General features: G+C 40.1%; 1 protein-coding gene across 1 annotated transcript; it reads left to right on the plus strand.

Annotated features, from left to right (window-relative positions):
• Positions 1-3124: 3124 nt before the first annotated feature.
• Positions 3125-20300, plus strand: LOC105080435 (uncharacterized). The gene is made up of 3 exons (XM_010969414.3): positions 3125-4239; positions 6023-6091; positions 11069-20300. The coding sequence occupies exons 2-3, from the start codon at positions 6038-6040 to the stop codon at positions 18473-18475; spliced, it is 7461 nt and encodes a 2486-aa protein (XP_010967716.3). The 5' UTR covers positions 3125-4239; positions 6023-6037; the 3' UTR covers positions 18476-20300.
• Positions 20301-22092: the final 1792 nt, after the last annotated feature.

A 22092-nucleotide genomic window follows, 5' to 3' on the forward strand; every position in this document is an offset into this window, starting at 1 on the left:
ATCTAGAAAAGAAAAAAGAACTCATGTACAAAACAGAAACAGATGTGCAGATATAGTAAACAATCTTCTGGTTACTGGGGGAAAGGGGGTAGGAAAGGGGTAAATTTGGAAGTTTGAGATTTGCAGAGGTTAACCACTATATATAAAAATAGATAAAAACAAATTTCTTCTGTATAGCACAGGGAACTATATTCAATATCTTGTAATAACCTTTAATGAAAATGAATATATGTATATATATGCATGACTAGGACATTATGCTGTACACCAGAAACTGACACATCGTAACTGACTATACTTCAATTTTAAAAAAGGCAACTGAATAAGGCAATAATAATAAAAAATTTAAATTTTTTTAAAAATAAAAAATTAAAAACCTAATAAATCCTAAAGAAGACAAGAAAAAGAAAAAACATAACAAATAGGAGACATAGGAAAAATAGTAAAATGATAAATTTAAACACAAAGACATTAACACTTAATATAAGCAAACTAGATTATCTAATTAAAAGACAAAGATTGTCAGACCTAATTTTTAAAAATTATATACTGTCTACAAGAGATTTTCTTTAAACATTAAGATACTGAATGATTAGGGAAGGGGGAAAATGGAAAAAAAGTGTATTATGCTAAAAGCACTATCCAAAAGGAAGATGCTGTAACTATACTAATAGCAGACAAAATAGATTTAAAGACAAGTGTTACTAGAAATAAGAAATCACATTGCTTAATACAAAAGGATGAATTCAACAATAAGTTAACAATTTTAGATTTGACCTATTATTATTATTTGATTAACATATATACACTACTATATATCAAATAGATAAACAACAATGACCTACTGTATGGCATAGGGAACTATAATCAACATCTTGTAATAATAACCTTTAATGGAAAAGAATATATATATTCTTTAATATATTTAATGGAAAAGAATATGTATATACATATATATTTGAATCATTTTGCTGTACACCCAAAACTAACATGACATTGTAAATCAAGTATGCTTTAATTTTTAAAAACTTCAATAAATAAATAAAATTTGTTTTAAAACAAAGCATCTAAGCATATAGGGCAAAAACTGAAAGGAAGAAAAGGGCTGTTATAACATGGGAGTAAACATAAATCACTGACTTTAATTGTGCTAAATACAGATTTCTTTAGAAAAAAATTAATCTGTCAAATAATTTTATTTATCTGTCAACAGTGAGTCTCCACCTGCAATCTGGATTTCGTATGAAAAGAGACAATTGCTGCTTTAGGTATTGTTTTAGAAAGTAGGTCATCAAGATCTCTTAAAGTCAAGTTTATTTAAAATTTCACTTGAGTAAGAGTTTTTGTTTTTAAAAGAAGTGTGCTTCCGCCTGCTTCGGACACTAATGCTTTGTTTAATACAACTCAAGCAGAAATTGTTTCATTTTACAATGATCATTCTAAATCCTTCACAGCCAATGTTTTATTACAACTAGAAATTACACCTTGTATTTAAAACACTTGGCTGAAAATTATCTTGGCATCAAAACAATTCACAGCACCAAGGAGAAAGAAAAGTTATCTTTTTCACAAAGTCAGTATGTGACTAGAGAAGGTAACAATTCAGGAGGTATTCAGCATTAACTTTGAAGATCTGCTGGCTCATATAAATGTATAGCAATAGAATTGTGTCAAAAACAATTAGCAAACTAATAAATTGTGCATGAGTTCTAGTTGTCAAGTATATGAAATCACTAGCAAAGGTATGACTAGGCAAAGAAAACTTGGTAGTTTAAGATCAATTTCAACTCAGTTCCCCCATCAGCACCAAAATCACCTTTTAAATTAAATCACCTTTAAAAATTAAATATGCATTACCTCTCAATTACGAGAGACTCATCATTTCAGGGTATTTTAAAAATTGAATGAAGTAAGGAAGATATTCCTGTCAAAAGACTAACATTTGCTAATCACATGGGCCAGATTTTTGTATGTCCATTTTATGTAATCTTCAAAACAAATTCTATAAAGCAGATTAGTAGTATTTATTTTGTAGGTGACAACGTTGAGATACACGTTATTAGGTAGCTGGCCAATAAAACACACAGCTAAATACAGGAGGGGAGTTGGAATTTCAACCTGGCTTTATCCCACACACACCACTAAACTACAGTATAACAAAAGGTTTTCATATTTTTCAACTACAACTCAAAAACATATAATTTTCAAAATAATTCAGTATATGCCCCCCATATAAACATAAAATGTTTCATAAGAAAATATATGTAATGCCATCTGATATTTTCTTCTCTATTCTGCTCTATCCATTCTGTAAATTCTGTTTCCCACTCTCTAGATCGATATCACAGATTACAATGAGTAGCATCCACACTTCAGTAAGTGCTGTTATTTTTAAAAAGTATGTTAATTAGTTAAGTGGTTGTATATAAGTTGGATTTGGGGGACAAAATAGCACAGTGGGAAAAATTCAAGCTCTAAAATGTGTCAAATTTAAGGTCAATTCTTATCTTAAATATTCAGGAAAAATTTGAACAAGTTACTTGACTTCCTTATGATTCATTTTCCAATCAGTAATCTGGCAATAATAACATAAATTGCAAGGGATTATTGTGAGGATTAAATGAGCTAATCCACATGAAGTGTTTAGAACACAATCCAGGATGTGGCAAAGACTCAATAAATCATAGCTATTAGGGAATAAAGTATAACATCTTACAGAATAATTTTTTCTCAACTGAAAAAAAAGGTTATGTCATATGGATAAAACTCTCAGTACCTGGATTCATCTTAAACATAAAATTGTCTGATTTATTATATCTATTTGCCATAAATTCATAATAGATTATGTTATTTTCCTGTACCTGCCATCTTTGCTGGGCTAGTGTATATTGTATCTATTCATATTGTTCAAATAATGTTGATAAAATTACAGAACCCAATATATCTTGGAGCATTTTTGGGGGTTCTTTTTAATTGAAGTATAGTCAGTTTACAATGCTGTGTTAATTTCTGGTATACAGCATCCTGATTCCATTTTATATATATTTATATATATATATATATATATATATATATATATATATATATATATATATACACAAACACACACACACATTCCTTCTCATATTCTTTTTCATTATAGGCTATTACAGGGTATTAAATATAGTTCCCTGTGCTACAGACCTTGCCATTTATCTATTTTATATACAGTAGTTAACATCTACATATCCCAAACTCCCAGTTTATCCCTTCACCCTGCCTTTCCCCATTGGTAACCACAAGTTTATTTTCTACATCTGTGAGTCTGTTTCTATTTTGTAAATAAGTTCATTTGTCTCATTTTTTTTTCAGATTCCACGTATGAGTGATTTTCTTACTCTTTAAGTAATCTAGCTATTCATAAGTTACAGAAAAAAATGTATTAAGCAATTTCCATCTGTCTAATATTTTAAGTAGCCCAAATGTCTGTTTACAGCACCTATAAATAAAATTACAAATCTAGGAAAGAAATATAAAATTAAGATTAAGAAATTATAAAGACTCTGCTTCCTAATTCTCCATCTCCCACTAAAGGATCTTTCCTCTTACTTCCAAAATTGAGATAAGACATTTATTTCAACTGCTTCCTTTTCCCATTCTTCAAAATCCTTCTTCCCAAATAAGTCAACTCTTACTGTATACATGTCAGTTCTGATACACATATCTAGACACGTGCAAACTCCAGAATCCACACCATTTTAAAGCAGAGGTTCTCAAACAAGTTTTCACTTTATAATCACTTCAGGGGAGATTTAATAATACTTTTGCCTGTCTTCCTGCTCTATAGTTCTGATAAATTGGTCTAGGGTAAGCTCTGAGAATAGAGGATTTTTTAAAAGCTCCCCAGGTAATTTTAATGTGCAGTCAAGCTTGAAAACCACTGTATTAGAGCATTCAGCATGCTTCCCCAAGGCCTGCTAGGCAGAGATTGGATCACAGTTCTATGGATGAAGCTGCCAAACTGGCAACTGCAACTGTCATTTCTTTGTTTAGGTAAAGAAAATCAACACAGCTTACCTTCCCTCAAGCTTTCTCTTAACTCCAATAGAAATCCAGACAGAGGTATTTAAGAAGAGAGATTTTTCTGTGGAAGTTCTTTTTCTTCTCGAGTTTTCAAATTGTGACTATCTAAACTGAGTATCTGGCAAAAGTAAGATTAAACAACATTCTGGTTGTTCCAAAGAAGAATCTCCTGTCAAGGTAAGTGGTACTCAGAAATATATATGTCAGTATTTTGACTTTAGAATTCTAACTTTTGCTCATATTCTCAATCACATCATTCTCACGGTGTGGTATGTGTACGTGTGTATATATATATATACATACAGAGAGAGAGATACACACACACATATATAAATGGAATATTATTCAGCCTTTAAAAAGAAGGAAATACTGTTATTTGCAACATCATGGATAAAACTGGAGGGCATTGTGCTATATAAAATAAGCCAAAAACAAAAAGACAAATACTATATGGTATCACTTATAAGTGAAATCTAAAATTTTTAAAAAGCCAAACCCATAGAAACAGAGAGTAGAAACAGGGGCTGGGGAGTGGGGGTGAAATGGGAGAGGTTGGTAAAAGGGAACAAACTTTTTGTTATAAGATAAAGTCTGAGGATCTAACATATAACACAATGACTATAGTTGATAATACTGATTGTATAATTGAAATTTGCTGAGAGTAGAACTTAAATGTTCTCACTAAATATATATATATAGGTAAGGTGATGGACGTATTAACTCAGTGAGGGAAATCCTTTCACAATGTAACATATATCAAATAATAATGTTATACACTTTATGACTTTGTCAGTTATATCTCAATAAAGCTTAAAAAAATGTAAAGATTCAAGCTACCTAAAAAACTCAGATGTGTTTTAAGAAAAAAGCATTGGCAGTGGTAAAGCTAACCAGGTCTTCAAAATTTCTGAAAGACTGTGTCAAGAACATCATGTTGACTGGTTGCACAATTTACATCCAATTTACATCCAATCTATTGACTTTTTTAGTGATATGTTTTAATGGTCTCTAAAGCCAATCATGAATAGAAGAGACTCAAACACAAAGATTTGCATTTCTGTTGTTTTTGTATGAGTTGAGTTTTTAATGTATTTTTAAATTGCCTGTAAAGAGAACATATTAGAAAAAAGTAATTTTAAGGTGGTGACCTCATGAACATACAACTGTAGAATCCATGGACCTCTCTTCCTGTGTCATTTTCAAGGCTAGTATAGATGATGGACACCCCTATGACCCCAAGGCAATCTGTCATCATGGTGTGATTGGATTTGCCATGTACTTGTGATATATTGCTGATAACCATAGTCAGATTAAGGACAAAACCTCTTTTTTCCTAATTCAGACACTGATGGACAACAATTGGCTTTTGGGAATGTCTTGTGGGGAAAAAGAATATCAAGGCAATAATACCTTCTAGAGTGTTGTTTAAAAAAAGGTACACATCGCACAAATATTTTACCTTCAGATAAATCTAACAGAGGAATTACGTTTTTAAAAAAGATAATTACACTAAGAAGTTATTTTTGACAACAATCTGGTCACATTGACACTATCCTGGTCATGTATCTACAGAAATCTGTACTAATACCAAAAGCACACTCAAATAAGTATGTCTCTCCAAAGCAGTCACTGCTAGAGGCAAGAAGGATTTTCCAAAAATATTCTTATTTTCAAGATGTATTTGAAAAATTATCTAGGACTTATCTTTCATTAGATGTGAATGAAAATAACAAGTCCTGTCATTTTGTTATAAAATATCACAAACATAACAATATTGCTGTGTATATAAGCTGCTTCCTTTCCTCAAAATTTCAAGCACATCTTTGAAGGTGGTAGTACTATTTCTTTGTCATATCACATAATATGTACTAGAATCCTTTCAAATTTTTTATTTGAAATTTTAAAAATAATAACGTTGATCAATTTGACTAACCATGGACAATCATTGGCTTGCTTTCAGAGACAAGACTAAAGGATGAAAAAATTAACTTTCATCTTCAGCCTATTGGCTCTTGTTGCACATTTTACGGTAAGTTTCCCTAGTCTTAAATATTCTTGATATATTTCTTACTAATTATAATTTCAAACAAAATTTTGAAACCTATTTGTCATCATTCTTTACAGAACAATATAGTATCAAAATGTCAATCATTATAGACTTGTTCTTACTCCCCTTCTTCTTTCTCTTTTACATATGACTCTTCAACTAGACAGAGGTCTTAGGCCTGAAAAACAGAGGGCAGGTGGAATCTGGGAGAGCTATGTCTGATCTGGAAAACATCTCTTCTCTTTTCTCTTTTTCAAAAGAACTACAATCAAATCATCAGAAAAATATAATGTAAGCTTACTAAGTGTTTTAAGGATATAGGAAATGGAAAATGGAAAGTTGAGGCTTCAAGACGAGTTTTCTAAAAAGACAACATAATGCACCAATGCATTATAAATGTATTATAAAGACTTTAAAATTAGAAAGTCTTTCTAATGTCTAAAAACACATTGGCTAGGGCTAAAATATTTCTATTAATTGGCTGTGGAGTAAAGTTCTGCTTTACTTTTTACTCTGCTTGTCATAAGAAAAAATGGCATAAAAAGACAGGTCATTCACTCAGGAAACACTTATGTTAATTCAAACTTCTGAGAAACATTTGGATAGGCTGTACAGAAGATCCAATGCAAAGAAACAAGTAATAAATTCCATAGCCATAAACATCAATGGAGTAACACAAACCCCATAAAAAGTATAGTTACCTTAGTGTATGTTGGTGCTGGGGTGAGAGTTAGGGAGAAGAGAGAGAGCTCAGAATATGTTTTACATCTGAATAATTACTGGCAGTCCACTGTGTGCTGAGCCTAGTGCTGGATGGCACAAAAAGTACCAACGTTGAATTCAGAACTGGGGTCCTAATAGGTTAGGTTCTCATTTCTTATATTTACCTGAGATAAACTATTGAGGAACCAGTTTCCATTATACAATGAACAAATATATGTCAATAGACTCCAGCAATAATACAAGGAGATAAAGTAGAATTATAATTCTGGTACATTTAATGATATTTGTATAAATATTCTTGGATAAGTGGTTTATTTTCACTAAACTCAGGTTCTTATCTAGAATATGAAGTCGAACAATGTTTCATTCCACGGGATATCTGTATCAGAAACATCTGATTCAACTATTAAGAATGTATATTTCCAGGCTCTCCCCTAGGCCTGAGAATAAAAAAGAACTTCTTGTTTTGAAGCTTGGGAACCTGCTATCCAGGGGACTCATGCATGCTGAAATTTGAGATTACTCAAATAGATTTTCTTGAAATTAACTTCTTATGCTATTCTGCTTTAGTTACAGGAGGTATATAAAGAGAGTTTTTTAAGTAAATTTAATTGAAATCAGTACACCAAATGAAAGTCTTAAATCAATTAGTATAATTGATTATCAAATTTATCATGCTAGAATAAGCCCCTTTTTTGAAGCACTCCCCCAAACACTGTGACAAATGTGACTTCCCTGGCCACATTAATAAACTTTAGCTCACACTTTTCAAAAATGTTAACAGTTTGAAGATACAGGAAGTTCCATGGACAAGTACATTTGGGAGAGCTGGATGCAACAAACCACAACTTAGTATACTAGAGTGCTTTTCAGAGACAGTAATAGAGAAAATGCTGTCTTTGTTCCCCTTCCTTACAACCCTCTGTTTCATACTAAGAATAGGCAACTTCTAAGGAACCTTATACAAAGCATCAATCTTGAACAATCTTATGAATTAATGGCACATTTTTACTCAAGAGGCCTGAACTGCAAGACTAATGCAACTTAAGACAAATTCCTTCTAGTTTAAAAGATTACAGAATCCCAGCTCTGAGATTTCAGTCTGTATTTACAAAGTTCCATGGCTTTTCAAATTCAAAATGATTAAAACTTAAATGACTCCTTTCCCATATGGCACCTTCATTAATGACACTGACCATGACTTAGATCCCAGAATTTTATTTGAATCCACATCTATTAATTCAAAAACACTTACTGGAGCTTAGAATGCACCAGGAATTGGAGATAGAAAGATGAACAAAATAGAGAAATTGTTTTTTGTTTAAGGGTTTTCTTTGGTGGGGAGGAGGAGCTAAACAATTATCATACAATATTATAAGTGGTTATAAGTATTATAATAAAAATGCTAAAGTAAAAAGAGTAAGAACATTAACTTATCTCCTCTTCACTCCCACAAAGATGTTGGGCACTGACTGAGATGCTGGAGATACAAAGCTGAGGAAAATGCCATCACTTTCTTCAACAACAATAAAACAGCTCATGATACTAAAACAAGAGAGGGAGAATTATCAAAGCAAATAGTTACTATCTCTGTGAGAAGAAAGTGATGAAATTTGCTTTGGGCTCCAGTGAAACCTTCACAAAAGTAAAAATTTGGTTGATTATATATTGTATAAAGATATTTGCCATATAATTTTTTAAATTTTCATAAAGTATTGAGTGGGCGTGAAGCTACTTAAACATGAGCTTCACCGGTGGCTGGACATTAGGGAGGGAGTGAAGCATTCTCAGCTAGAAGTGCCTATACAAAGACACAGGGGCAAGAAACAGCCCCCTATGTTGATAGTTCTACATGGTCTGTACGGTCAAAGCAAGTACAGGTCTGTATGGTCGAAGCAAGAATGCAGAAGGGAATGGCAAGAGATGAGGTTAGATGGTGCTACAGGCTTTCTTGTTGGTTGCAAAGAACAGGGAACCACTCAAGATATCTCAAGAAAAGGGAAGTCAACAAAAGAATAAATGTAAATTAGAACTGGAACAACAAATTCAGTCAGTCCTAAGATCCAGTCCTCACTTCTCAAGGCATACCTGCTTATCTCTGCACTGTTCTCTCTCTCGGGAGACTTGATCTCTTTACTCATAGTTTCCACGTTCTCATAGTTTAGGTTACTCGTGACTCTTATTAACACCCCAGCTTCTACTTGGCTCATTTTATCTTCGCAATATTCATATTTTAGTTTCCATTTGACTAGAAAATCTTAGTATTTTGTATTTCAAGTTACAAAGAAATAATTTTATAAACCTGTGTTATTGATCTTCATCTGGCCATAGGTCAAAGGATCCTGGACAGCAAGCACTTTGGAAGCTCTTTGGTCAATAATTCAGAAATAATCCAAATAAAAGTAGCCAGAGAGAAATCAGTCATGTGGAAAAAAATATAGCTATGGCTCCTTCTGAAATGACTTAGAATTTTTTTTTTATTGAAGTATAGTTGATTTATAATATTGTGCTCGTTTTGGGTGCAAAAGTGAGTCAGTTGTACATATTTTTTTCAGATTCTTTTCCAGTATAGGTTATTACAAGATATTGAATATAGTTCCTTGTGCTATACAGTAAATGCTTGTTGTTAATGTATTTTATATATAGTGGTATGAATCTGTTAATCCTATACTCCTAATTTACCCTTACCATTTGGTAACCATAGGTTAGTTTTCTATCTCTGTGAGTCTGTTTCTGTTTTGTAAATAAGTTCAGTCGTATTACTTTTTAGATTCCACATATAAGTGATATCATACAGTATTTGTCTGACTTACTTCACTTAGTGTGATAATTTCTAGGTCCAGCCATGTCGCTGCAAATGGCAACATTTCATTCTTTGTTATAGCTGAATAATCTCTTATATTTAGGGATTTGTGGGATTCTCCAGCAACGTTCACCAGCCTTGCAGTAGAAATAGAGAAGGTAGTTTGTATAGCGTTGATCGAAAAGTTTGATGTTTCCTAGGGAGACTTGATCTCTTTACTCATAGTTTCCATGTTCTCATAGTTTAGGTTACTCGTGACTCTTATTAACACCCCAATATGGCAGAAAGACACAGAAGCAAGTAACTGAAAGTTACAGGAGTGCCGAGTCTTGCAACTTCCTGAAACTTCTGGTCCAGACAGATTGGTCTTCTGACTGTCCTAAGACTAGGCCTCCTATTTCCTGACTGTTCATTCGCTTACAACATTCTAATTTGAATTTCTCTTCCCCATTTCAATTCTACTATTTAAGCTTCATTTCAAATGCTATCTTTTCTACAAAGCAATCCTTAATCTTCTCTTTCACCAAAACTAAACTTTGCTTCCAAATTGTTATTGCATCTAAAATTTTTTCACTATTTGTCAATTATTTCTTGACCTGCTGTCAGATCCACAAACCGTTATGCCTGGTAATCACAGAGTACAAAGTAGCTCACATTTATATTGAGTCCTCACCATACTTTACCATGTCTAAGCACTTCCCAGATTATATATAATCCTATATCTGAGACAGGAATTATTTTTAGAAACGTTTCAGAAGTGAAGTAGCAGAGGCTGTAATAAGCACCTCAGGTAGCATGCAACAGATGGAATGGTTCCAGCAATCAGACTCCAGTATTTGTCTTGACCAACACTCTACACAACTTCCCACAGACTTTTTATTGTATTGTCTTTTATTGTAATTTGGGAGGTTATAGTTCCCACTAAATTTCAGGCTCCTGTAAGGAAGGATTCAGGCCTTAGATCTGTTTCCCTTAGCCCCGTAAAATGTGTGTTGCATATAATTGTTTCTCAACAAATAGTCATACAATTAATTAATGGTTCGGAGCCTGGAATCTCACTGAATTCTTGAAAGCAGGAGTAATAAAGAATTTTCCAGGTAGTTGCAATGGAGCATTTCCCTCCATTTGAAGCTACTTCCAAATAGAATCTCTTCTATTAAGCAATCAAGGCAATTTGGCCTCCTCTGAAACCTGTAGTTCAACAATTGAAGTTTTTGTTTGTTTCTCATTTTTGCATTTATTGCTTATTCTAGGCTTCATCAAGTGCCCACTTTTCCAGAAGAGAAGGAATATTCTCTATTTTTTCCTTTATCTAATTTATTTTCTCAGGGAAATATATTACCGTATGATTGTTAAAAGTACATATACTAATGTTTGAACTTTAAATGATAAAATTTAGAAATCTGTTTGATGTTTGGTTTTTATCTCCACAGCCCAGTGAGAATCAAAGTGTTCCCAGGGGACCACATCTACCCAGAGAGCAGCCACCATCTCCTCTACCCTACAAGTCAAGAAGAGTTTTATCTCCTCTTTCTCCTCCCAATGGTCCAGGACTTGTTAGACCACCACCTCATCTTGGTCCTCGAGGGCACGTGCCACCTCCTCTTCCTCTTGGGAGAAAAGGGCAAGCTGCACCTCCTCCTGGTACGAAAAGGCGCCCTCTTCCACGTACTCCTCCTGGTACAAAAGGGCGCCTTCCACATCGTCCTGCACCTGGTACAAAAGGACACCTTCCACCACGTACTCCTGTTGGTACAAAAGGGCGCCTTCCATCCCCTCCTGCTTCTGGCACAAAAGGGCGCCTTCCACACCTTCCTTCTCCTCCTGGCACAACAGGGAGCCTTCCACCCCCTCCTGCTTCTGGCACAAAAGGGCGCCTTCCACGCCCTCCTTCCCCTCCCGGCACAAAAGGGCGCCTTCCACGCCCTCCTTCCCCTCCCGGCACAAAGGGGCGCCTTCCACGCCCTCCTTCCCCTCCCGGCACAAAGGGGCGCCTTCCACGCCCTCCTTCCCCTCCCGGCACAAAGGGGCGCCTTCCACGCCCTCCTTCCCCTCCCGGCACAAAGGGGCGCCTTCCACGCCCTCCTTCCCCTCCCGGCACAAAGGGGCGCCTTCCACGCCCTCCTTCCCCTCCCGGCACAAAGGGGCGCCTTCCACGCCCTCCTTCCCCTCCCGGCACAAAGGGGCGCCTTCCACGCCCTCCTTCCCCTCCCGGCACAAAGGGGCGCCTTCCACGCCCTCCTTCCCCTCCCGGCACAAAGGGGCGCCTTCCACGCCCTCCTTCCCCTCCCGGCACAAAAGGGCGCCTTCCACGCCTTCCTTCTCCTCCTGGTACAAAAGGATGCCTTCCACCCCGTCTTCCTCCTGGTACAAAAGGGTGCTTTCCACTCCCTCATTGTCTTCCTGGTACAAAAGGGCGCCTTCCTCGCCCTCCTTATCCTTCTGGTACAAAAGGGTGCCTTCCACCCCGTCTTCCTCCTGGTACAAAAGGGTGCTTTCCACTCCCTCATTGTCTTCCTGGTACAAAAGGGCGCCTTCCTCGCCCTCCTTCCCCTCCCGGCACAAAGGGGCGCCTTCCACGCCCTCCTTCCCCTCCCGGCACAAAGGGGCGCCTTCCACGCCCTCCTTCCCCTCCCGGCACAAAGGGGCGCCTTCCACGCCCTCCTTCCCCTCCCGGCACAAAGGGGCGCCTTCCACGCCCTCCTTCCCCTCCCGGCACAAAGGGGCGCCTTCCACGCCCTCCTTCCCCTCCCGGCACAAAGGGGCGCCTTCCACGCCCTCCTTCCCCTCCCGGCACAAAGGGGCGCCTTCCACGCCCTCCTTCCCCTCCCGGCACAAAAGGGCGCCTTCCACGCCTTCCTTCTCCTCCTGGTACAAAAGGATGCCTTCCACCCCGTCTTCCTCCTGGTACAAAAGGGTGCTTTCCACTCCCTCATTGTCTTCCTGGTACAAAAGGGCGCCTTCCTCGCCCTCCTTATCCTTCTGGTACAAAAGGGTGCCTTCCACCCCGTCTTCCTCCTGGTACAAAAGGGTGCTTTCCACTCCCTCATTGTCTTCCTGGTACAAAAGGGCGCCTTCCTCGCCCTCCTTCCCCTCCCGGCACAAAGGGGCGCCTTCCACGCCCTCCTTCCCCTCCCGGCACAAAGGGGCGCCTTCCACGCCCTCCTTCCCCTCCCGGCACAAAGGGGCGCCTTCCACGCCCTCCTTCCCCTCCCGGCACAAAGGGGCGCCTTCCACGCCCTCCTTCCCCTCCCGGCACAAAGGGGCGCCTTCCACGCCCTCCTTCCCCTCCCGGCACAAAGGGGCGCCTTCCACGCCCTCCTTCCCCTCCCGGCACAAAAGGGCGCCTTCCACGCCCTCCTTCCCCTCCCGGCACAAAAGGGCGCCTTCCACGCCTTCCTTCTCCTCCTGGTACAAAAGGATGCCTTCCACCCCGTCTTCCTCCTGGTACAAAAGGGTGCTTTCCACTCCCTCATTGTCTTCCTGGTACAAAAGGGCGCCTTCCTCGCCCTCCTTATCCTCCTGGTACAAAAGGGTGCCTTCCACCCTCAAATAAAACAATCACAACGGCTACAACCACTATTACTAACATTATAAAACCCATCACCATCGCAAGAGAAATCATCACTTCCACAAAACTCACCACAACAGCAGCCATCAGTTCTACAGAGCCCACCACTATAGCAATCACCCTCACTTCCACTATACCCACCACTACAGTAACAGCCACCAATTCCACAGAACCCACTGCCATAGCAACAACTGTCACTGATACAGAATCCACCAACACAGCAACTACCACTTCAACAGAACCTACCACCACAATAGCAACTATAACCACTTCCACAGAACCCTACACTACTTTCACAGAATCTACCACAAAAACCATCATTACTTCTACAGAACCCAACACAATAGAAACCACCACCATTTCCACAGAGCTCACCAATAAAACAGCAAGCATCACATCCACAGAGCCCTTCACTGCAGCGAGCACCACTACTTCCACAGAATCCACTAACACAGTTAACATCATCACTACTCCAAAACCCATCAGAACAGCAACCAACAGAGCTTCCAATGAACTCAACACCACAATAACTGCTGCCACTTCAAATGAACCTTCTACCAGAACAGGAAACACCACAATGTCCACAGGTTCCACCTCAGCCACCATCATTATTCCCACAGAACCCACTACCACAGCAATCACTACCACTTCTGCAGGACCTGCCATTCTAGCTACCACCACAACATCCACAGAATCCACCACCTCAACAACCATCACCAGTTCAACTGAACCTACCACCACAATAGCAACTCCTGTCTTTTCCACAGAACCCTATACGACTATCACAGAATCCTCCACAACAAGCATCATGACTTCTACAGAGCCCACCACAATAGAAACCACTGCCACTTCCACAGAACCCACCAATAAAACAGCAACCATTTCTGCCACAGAGTCCACTACAGCAACCATCACCACTTCAACTGAACCTACCACTACAACAGCAAACGTTACCACTTCCACAGAACTCTATGCCACTTCTACAGAATCCATCACAGCAGCTGTCACTACTTCCACAGAACCTTCAGCAACAGCAACGATCACCACTTCCACAGAACCCTATATCACTTCCACAGAATCCACCACAGCAACAGTCATTACTTCCACAGAACCTACCACAATAGCAACAGCCATCACTTCCACAGAACCCACCACCACAATAGCAACCATCACTTCCGTAGAGCCAACCATCACAGCAACCACAACCATTTCAACTGAAACTACCACCACAACAAGAAACACCACAGCTTCCAAGGAATCTGTCACCACAGCAACAGTCATCACTTCTTCAGAACCCACAATCACAACAACCACTGCAACTTCAAGTGAACTGACCACCACCACAGCAACTACCACCAGTTCAAAAGAATTTACACCAACAAAAGCAATCATCACTTCCACAGAACCCACCACCACAGCAACCGTGACCATTTCAACTGAACCTACAACCAGAACAGCAACCATAATTTCCACAGAGCCCACTACCTCAGCAACAACCACCACTTCACCTGAACATACCACAACAGGAACTACCACAACTTCCACAGAAATAATCACCACAGCAACAACCATCACCTCTACAGAATCTACCACAACAGACCCCACCACTGCTTCCACAGAACCCTATACCACTATCACAGGATCCATCACTGCAGCCATCATTACAACCATAGAACCCACTGCAACAGCAACCATCACTTCCACAGAGACCATCACCACAGCAACTACCACCAATTCAACTGAAACTACTACCACAACAGCAACCACCACAACTTCTACAAAACCCAGTAACACCACAGCAACCACCACCAATTCAACTAAATCTACACCAGCAACAGCAACCATCATTTTCACAGAGCCCATCACCACAGCAACTGCCACCACTTCAACTGAACTTACCACCACAACAGGAACTACCACAACTTCCACAGAAATCATCACCACAGCAACAACCATCACCTCTACAGAATCCACTACTGTTGAACACATCACCACTTCCACAGAACCCTATACCACATCCACAGAATCCATCCCAGCAACTACTATTACTTCCATAGAACCCACCACAATAGCAACCATCACTTCCACAGAGTCCACCGCTAGAGCAACAAGCACTACTTCAACTGAAACTAACACCACAAAAGGAAACACCACAACTTCCAAGGAGCCTGTCCCCACAACTACAATCATCTTTTCTTCAAAATCCACAACCACAGCAACCACTGCCATGTCAAGTGAACTGACCACCACCACAGCAACCACAACTTCTACAGAAGCCACCAACACCACAGCAACCACCACCACTTCAACTGAACATACAACCACAACAGCCACCATCACCTCTTCCATAGAGCCCACAACCACAAAAGCTATGACCACTTCAACTGAACCTACAATGACAACAGCAACCATTACTCCCACAGAGCCCACCACCATAGCAACCACTAACACTTCAATTGAACCTACCACCGTAACTGCCACCATCACCACATCCACTGAACACTATACCACTTCCACAGAATCCACCACAGCCACCATCATTATTTCCACAGAACCCCTTAGAATAGTAACCACCACCACTCTCACAGAGCCCACCACCACAGAAACCACCACTACTTCCACAGAATCGCCCACGTCAGCAACCATCATCACTACAACTGAACCCACCACTGCAACAGGAACCACCGCAACTTCCAAAGACCTCACCACCACAGCAACATTCATTACTTCTACAGAATCTACCACCACAGAACCCATGACCACTTCCACAGAACCCTATACTACTTCTACAGAACTTATCACAGGCACCATCATTACATCCACAGAATCTGCCACAATAGCAAACACCACCTCTTCCATGGAGCCAACCACTACAGAAACCACCACTACTTCCACACCCACCACAGCAACTATCATCACTACAACAGAACCCACTACATTATCAACCATCACCATTTCCACTGATATGACCACCACAGCAATCACTACTACCTCTTTAATTGAACCTATCACAACAAGAACCAACATAACTTCCACAGAACCCACCACCATAGCAACAATCAACACTTCTGCAGAATCTGTCACCACAGTAACCACCACCATTTCCACAGAACCCACCACAACAGCAACCATCACTCCCACAGAGCCCACCACTACAACAGCAAGCACTACTTCCTCTGAATCCCCCAACATGGTAGCCATCATCACTGCTACACAACCCAGCACAACAGCAATCATTACCACTTCCACTGAACCCATCACCACAGCAACCACCACCACTTCCATGGAACCCACCACCAGAACATTAATAATTACCACTTCCACAGAACCTTATACCACTTCTACAGAATCTACCACAGCAACCACCATTATTTCCACAGAGCCCACCACTACAGCAACCACCACTACTTCTGCAGAATCTCAAACCTCAGCAACAATCACCACTACTACAGAACTCACCACCAAAGCAGTCACCACCACTTTCCCTGGACCTACCATCACAACAGGAACATTCACAACTTCCACAGGACCCACCACCAGAGCAACCACTACCTCTCTAACTGAACCCACCACCACAGAAACCAACACAACGTCTACTGAAGCCACCACCACCACAGAAATCACCACCAATTCAACTGAACCTGCCACCACAACAGCAGCCTTCACTTCCACAGAGCCCACCACCATAGCAACCATCACTTTAACCAAACCTACCAAAATAGGAAACACCACAATTGTAAGAGATACCACAAGAGCAACTATCATTACTTCTACAGAATCTACTACCATAACAACTACCAACACTTCTACAGAACTGACTGCCACAACCACCACCACCACTTTTCTAGAACCCACCATCACAGCAACCAACATTACTTCCACAGAACCCATCACTACAGCAATCACCATCACTGCAACTGAACCTACCACCACGACAGGAACCACCCCTACTTCCACAGGAAACACCACCAGAGCAACCATCATTACTTCTACAGAACCTACCACAATAACAACCACAACCACTTCCATATCACCCACCACCATAAAGGCAATGATCACTCCCACAGAGCCCAATGGTACAGTAATCACCACCACTTTAGCTGAATCTACACCCACAACAGCAACCATTATTTCCACAGAGCCTACCACCACTTCATCTGAACCCACCACAATTTCCACAGAACCCACTACAACAGCAGCAATCATCACTTCTACAGAATCCACCACCACAGCAACCACTGTCACTTCAACTGAATCTACCACAACAGCAACCATCACCACTTTCACAGAACCCACCAGCACATCAACACCCATCAGTTCCACTGAACCCACTACCACAGCAACCACCACCAGAACAGCAACCATTATCACTTCCACAGAACCCTGTAATACCACTTCCATAGACTCTATCACAGCAACCACCACTACTTCTGCAGAATCCCACACCACAGCAACAATCATCACTATTACAGAATTCACCACCACTTCCACTGAACCTACCACCACTACGGGAACCACCACAACTTCCACAGAACCCACCACCAGAGAAACACTCATCACTTCTACAGACTCCACCACCACAGCAACCAGCAAAACTTCTACTGAAGCCACCACCACCAAGTCAACGGAACCTACCACAACAGCAACAATCACTACTTCCACAGAACCCTATACCACTTCCACAGAATCCACCACAATAGCAACCACCACCATTTCCACAGAACCCATCACCACAACAGCACCCATCACTTCCACAGAGTTCACCACTACAGCAACCACCACTACCTCTGCGGAACTCCAAACCACAACAACGATCTTTACCATTGCAGAACTCACCACCAAACCAATCAGCACTACATTCACTGAAACTACCACTGCAACAGGAACCACCACACCTTCCACAGAACCCACCACCAGAGCAACAATCATCACCTCTACAGAACCCACCACTACAGCAACCACCACCACTGTAACTGAATCCACCACCACAGCAACCACAACTTCTACTGAAGCCACCGCCACCACAGTAAGCACCACCACTTCAACTAAACCTACACCAACAACAGCAACTGTCGTTTCCACAGAATCCCCCACCACAGCAACCATCATTACTACTACAGAAGCAACCATGAGTACTTCCACTGATTCCACCACCACAGCAACTACCATCAGTATTTTCACAGAGCTCACTACTGCAACGGAGCCCACCACCACCACAGCAGTAGCAACCATCTCCACAGTACCTACAGCAGCTACAACTCAAATATAACCAGCCCTCTATCCACCATAGTGCCCAGTACCACTATCCATGTTACAGCTTCCAAACTACACCCATCTGTATAAAGTTTAAGAGTTCTGGGGATTAGTTCCTGTTGTTTTTTGGTTGAAGATGTGAGAAATTATTTTCCAAACTTCTCTAGCTCTTAGGAGAAATGAACTTCAATTATTTCAGTGGAACCAACCCTGTTCTAACCAGAACACCAAACAAATAAAGTATCTGAGCAATAATATGCACCTAATATTGTCATGATGACTACCACCTTTGCTATATTTTATTACCTACCAATAGCTAGTAAAATCATTTTCCCAGAAGGAAACAGACTCCTTATGAAAAAAAAAAGGCATTTATAAAAAGTCTGCTTGAAGAGAGTGGACAGGATTAAATGAACCGGCAAGGGGTGTTAAGGCATACAAAGTCTAGCCAAAGTGGAGCTTGTAGTGTGCCTCAGCTTAATGGGGGCAAAGGAACAAATAACAATACCAGAGCCTGAATCAGAGTTGGGACTGTGGATGAAAAGCCAACCAATAGAATCTGTTGCTGTGAAGGGATATAATTACTGCCCACAGGAGGAAGAGAGCAGTATAGTACCCCTTCCTCTTTCCTTCTATTTCTTTGATCAGTGGACTCTGATCAAGATCTGACAGGCAAAGGAGTCCAGGTCATAGAGTTTACATGGTTGTCCTCCCAGGGTAGAGGGCTAAGCAGAGAAGGGTGAATTGTTCATGAAGAACTATCAGCATATAGTAGCCTGGTTCAGCATTTTGAAGCCAAATAAGTAGGCAAGGAAAAATGTGAGTTCCTGACTTCCTGCACAGAATGAGGAAGAGATAGCAGTAAAATAAATTATAAAATTATATCAACTTTTTATTGCCTTTCTCTTGGAAATGCACCTGTCTATAGGGACAGCTAAGTAGTAAAAATATAAGTAATACAGCATAATTTTTAAAAGAAATATAAAATAATAAAATTTAAATAGAAATAATACATGCATAAATATATCAATATAAATGTGAAGTAAATATGTTTTTTAAAATTTAACTCTCTTGAGTACAGGAGCAGAAGCAATGAATACAAAGCATGAAGCAATGCCCTAATAAACTGATCGTTTTACCTCCCCTCAAATGGGTCTCAAATTATGTAATCATTTTTCATAATGATGGCATCATTGATTTTTGGAGTGAAAAGTCCATTTTATCTATTCTAGTAAATCTAAATGTCTAAATGAGACATGAGGCAGAGTTTTATTTATTTTATTAAAGTAGAACTAAAATGAAATTTGATTATAGCAGGAAATTACTTTTCAGAGGTGCAACCAACAAATACGGTAACAGACTTAGTTTGGTGCTCAATCAACCTAACAATATCAGGTATATTACTGGCATTTCAAAATTTTATTTGTTTCTGAAGAATAAATAAAAATTGTTTTAAACAAAAGATTGTATCAACTCTTTATGGAATGTGTGAAAAGTCTGGGAGTAGATGTATTTATATCTATGTATATTTGGCCTTTTAAGAATAGCTCTGAACTCCTACTATAAGACACTACTACTGCCAGATTTCCCCTATCTCCTTATCAGTTGTCATTTCCACAATCTGGCTTCTAAACTTCTATGATGCTTAAGCATGACACAAATTTTCCAGCATGGAGGGCCATCAGGGTCTCTGCATTGTCAGCTCTCTGTTGCTTCTCCTGCTCTTGTTAGCAACAACTGAACAGATTCATGCCAACTCCAGTTAATCTTCAATTGGTAAATAAATTCAGTTGGGCACTTTACTGTGACTTGTGTGTAAACAGAGTCAAAAGCGTTATTTATTTCCTACCTAAAGGAACTTTTCATCCCTTTGAGGTTTGGCATCCATTATCTCATCTCTCCACAAAGTTTTTAATGGGGGCAACCATTACCATCTCTGCCATGAGCCCTATTTCAGTCGCCAGGCTAGGCTGGCTTCCTGGAGGGATAGTTTTGATACGGAAGAATACCTGCCTGTTTCTCTCCTCCCTTCCATGAGCCCTTGGTAAAATGAATTTGTTGAATCACATCACACTGACACACCAATGGAATATAAGGGCTCATTGGTTTTGCACGTCTCCGATTTCACATTCATTCACATTCAGCACACACTTTCCCTACTATTAATCCCTCTCCCAATCTTCTGTCTCCCATATGCCTGTTAGGAGCAACTTCCAGCTAAGACTTAGAGCCCTCCTCACAGCCTATTCCCTGTCACCCATGCTTCCTGAGCTCTCTCTCATGTTCTGCAAGCTGCACGCTGTACGGTTTCAGGAGGAGGGGTATGGCCCACCAGCTGCACCATACTCAGTAGGTCTGCCCAGCGTTCCCCCAGACTACTGTTCTTCTATGTAATATACCAGACACTTTCACCATGCCGCTTAGATTTCTTGTTCTATTAGAAGAAAATTTCCCTAGACCCTGGGATTTCCCTTGAATACTGAAATAAGTGAACCAGGCTTCCCTCTAAAGACAGAACATATCTTCTTAAATCATGACTATCCCCGCCTTCTAAAACTGACTAAATTATAAGCTTCTCAGAAGTCTTGAAATGTTGCAGACATATTTATCTCTATTTAAAAGAAAATAAAGTAAAAAGGCATTCTTACTTTCCAAATTTCTCTTTAAGCACAAAGGGGAATACATATCTGTCAGACACCACTGCTGTTATAACCAAGCCCACAGCTCTTAGGGAAAAGGCCATGCCGTAATCATAAAAGGTGGCTGAGAAAGCCTTATCAATTTTTTCAGAGTTCCCAACCACTTCAGGGCATCATCAGATGTCATATGTGTGCATGTCTCATGCATATGGGTCAGGGAGAGGGTGAGATATGGATAGTCTTGGTTCCTAGGACAGAAAGCTCTGTCAAATTAAACAGCTGAGCTGCACTGGCTGTGCTGCAGTGACAGGACACACTGGGTTTGATTCACACAACTCAGCAGTCATCATGACACAGGGTTATGGGTGGAAAGCAAAAAATGCTTCACATAAGATGCTTCATGCAATTCAATGTCACTCACCTCCACGAATGTCTGCCATGGTCCAGGCACTGTGCTCGGTGCTTGAGTTTCAGCAGGGTACAGGGTTGCTGTCCTTATAGAACTTGCTATTTGGCTAAGAAGAGAAACATTTAACAAATTATTGCAAATGTTTTACAAAAGCATGGATCTGTATGATCAAATAGAAAGGAAACAACCCACTTTAGGTGAAAGTCTCTAAACTGCTGATGGCCCAGAACAGGGAATAAATTACGTAAGTAATTTTTAATATCAAGTTCCAAAGTACAAAACATTACAGATCACCCAGAAAACTGTTCAAAAATCCTAAATGGGTCTCACTGGGCTAAAATCAAGGTGTCAGGAGGGCTGTGCTCTTCCTGGAGGCCCTAGGGGAGCATTCACTTCTTTGCCTTTTCTAGCTTCTAGGGGTGGCCTCAGTTCCAAGGCCCATGGTCTCTTCCTCCATCTTCAAAGTACATCACTCCAACCTCTGTTTCTATCGTCACTTCTCTTTCTCTGCCTCCGCCTCCCTCTTTCACATTTAAGAACCCTTGTGATTACATTGTGCCCAAGTGGATAATTCAGGCTAATCTG

Source organism: Camelus bactrianus, chromosome 2 (genome assembly GCF_048773025.1).
Source record: "Camelus bactrianus isolate YW-2024 breed Bactrian camel chromosome 2, ASM4877302v1, whole genome shotgun sequence".
NCBI lineage: Eukaryota > Metazoa > Chordata > Mammalia > Artiodactyla > Camelidae > Camelus > Camelus bactrianus.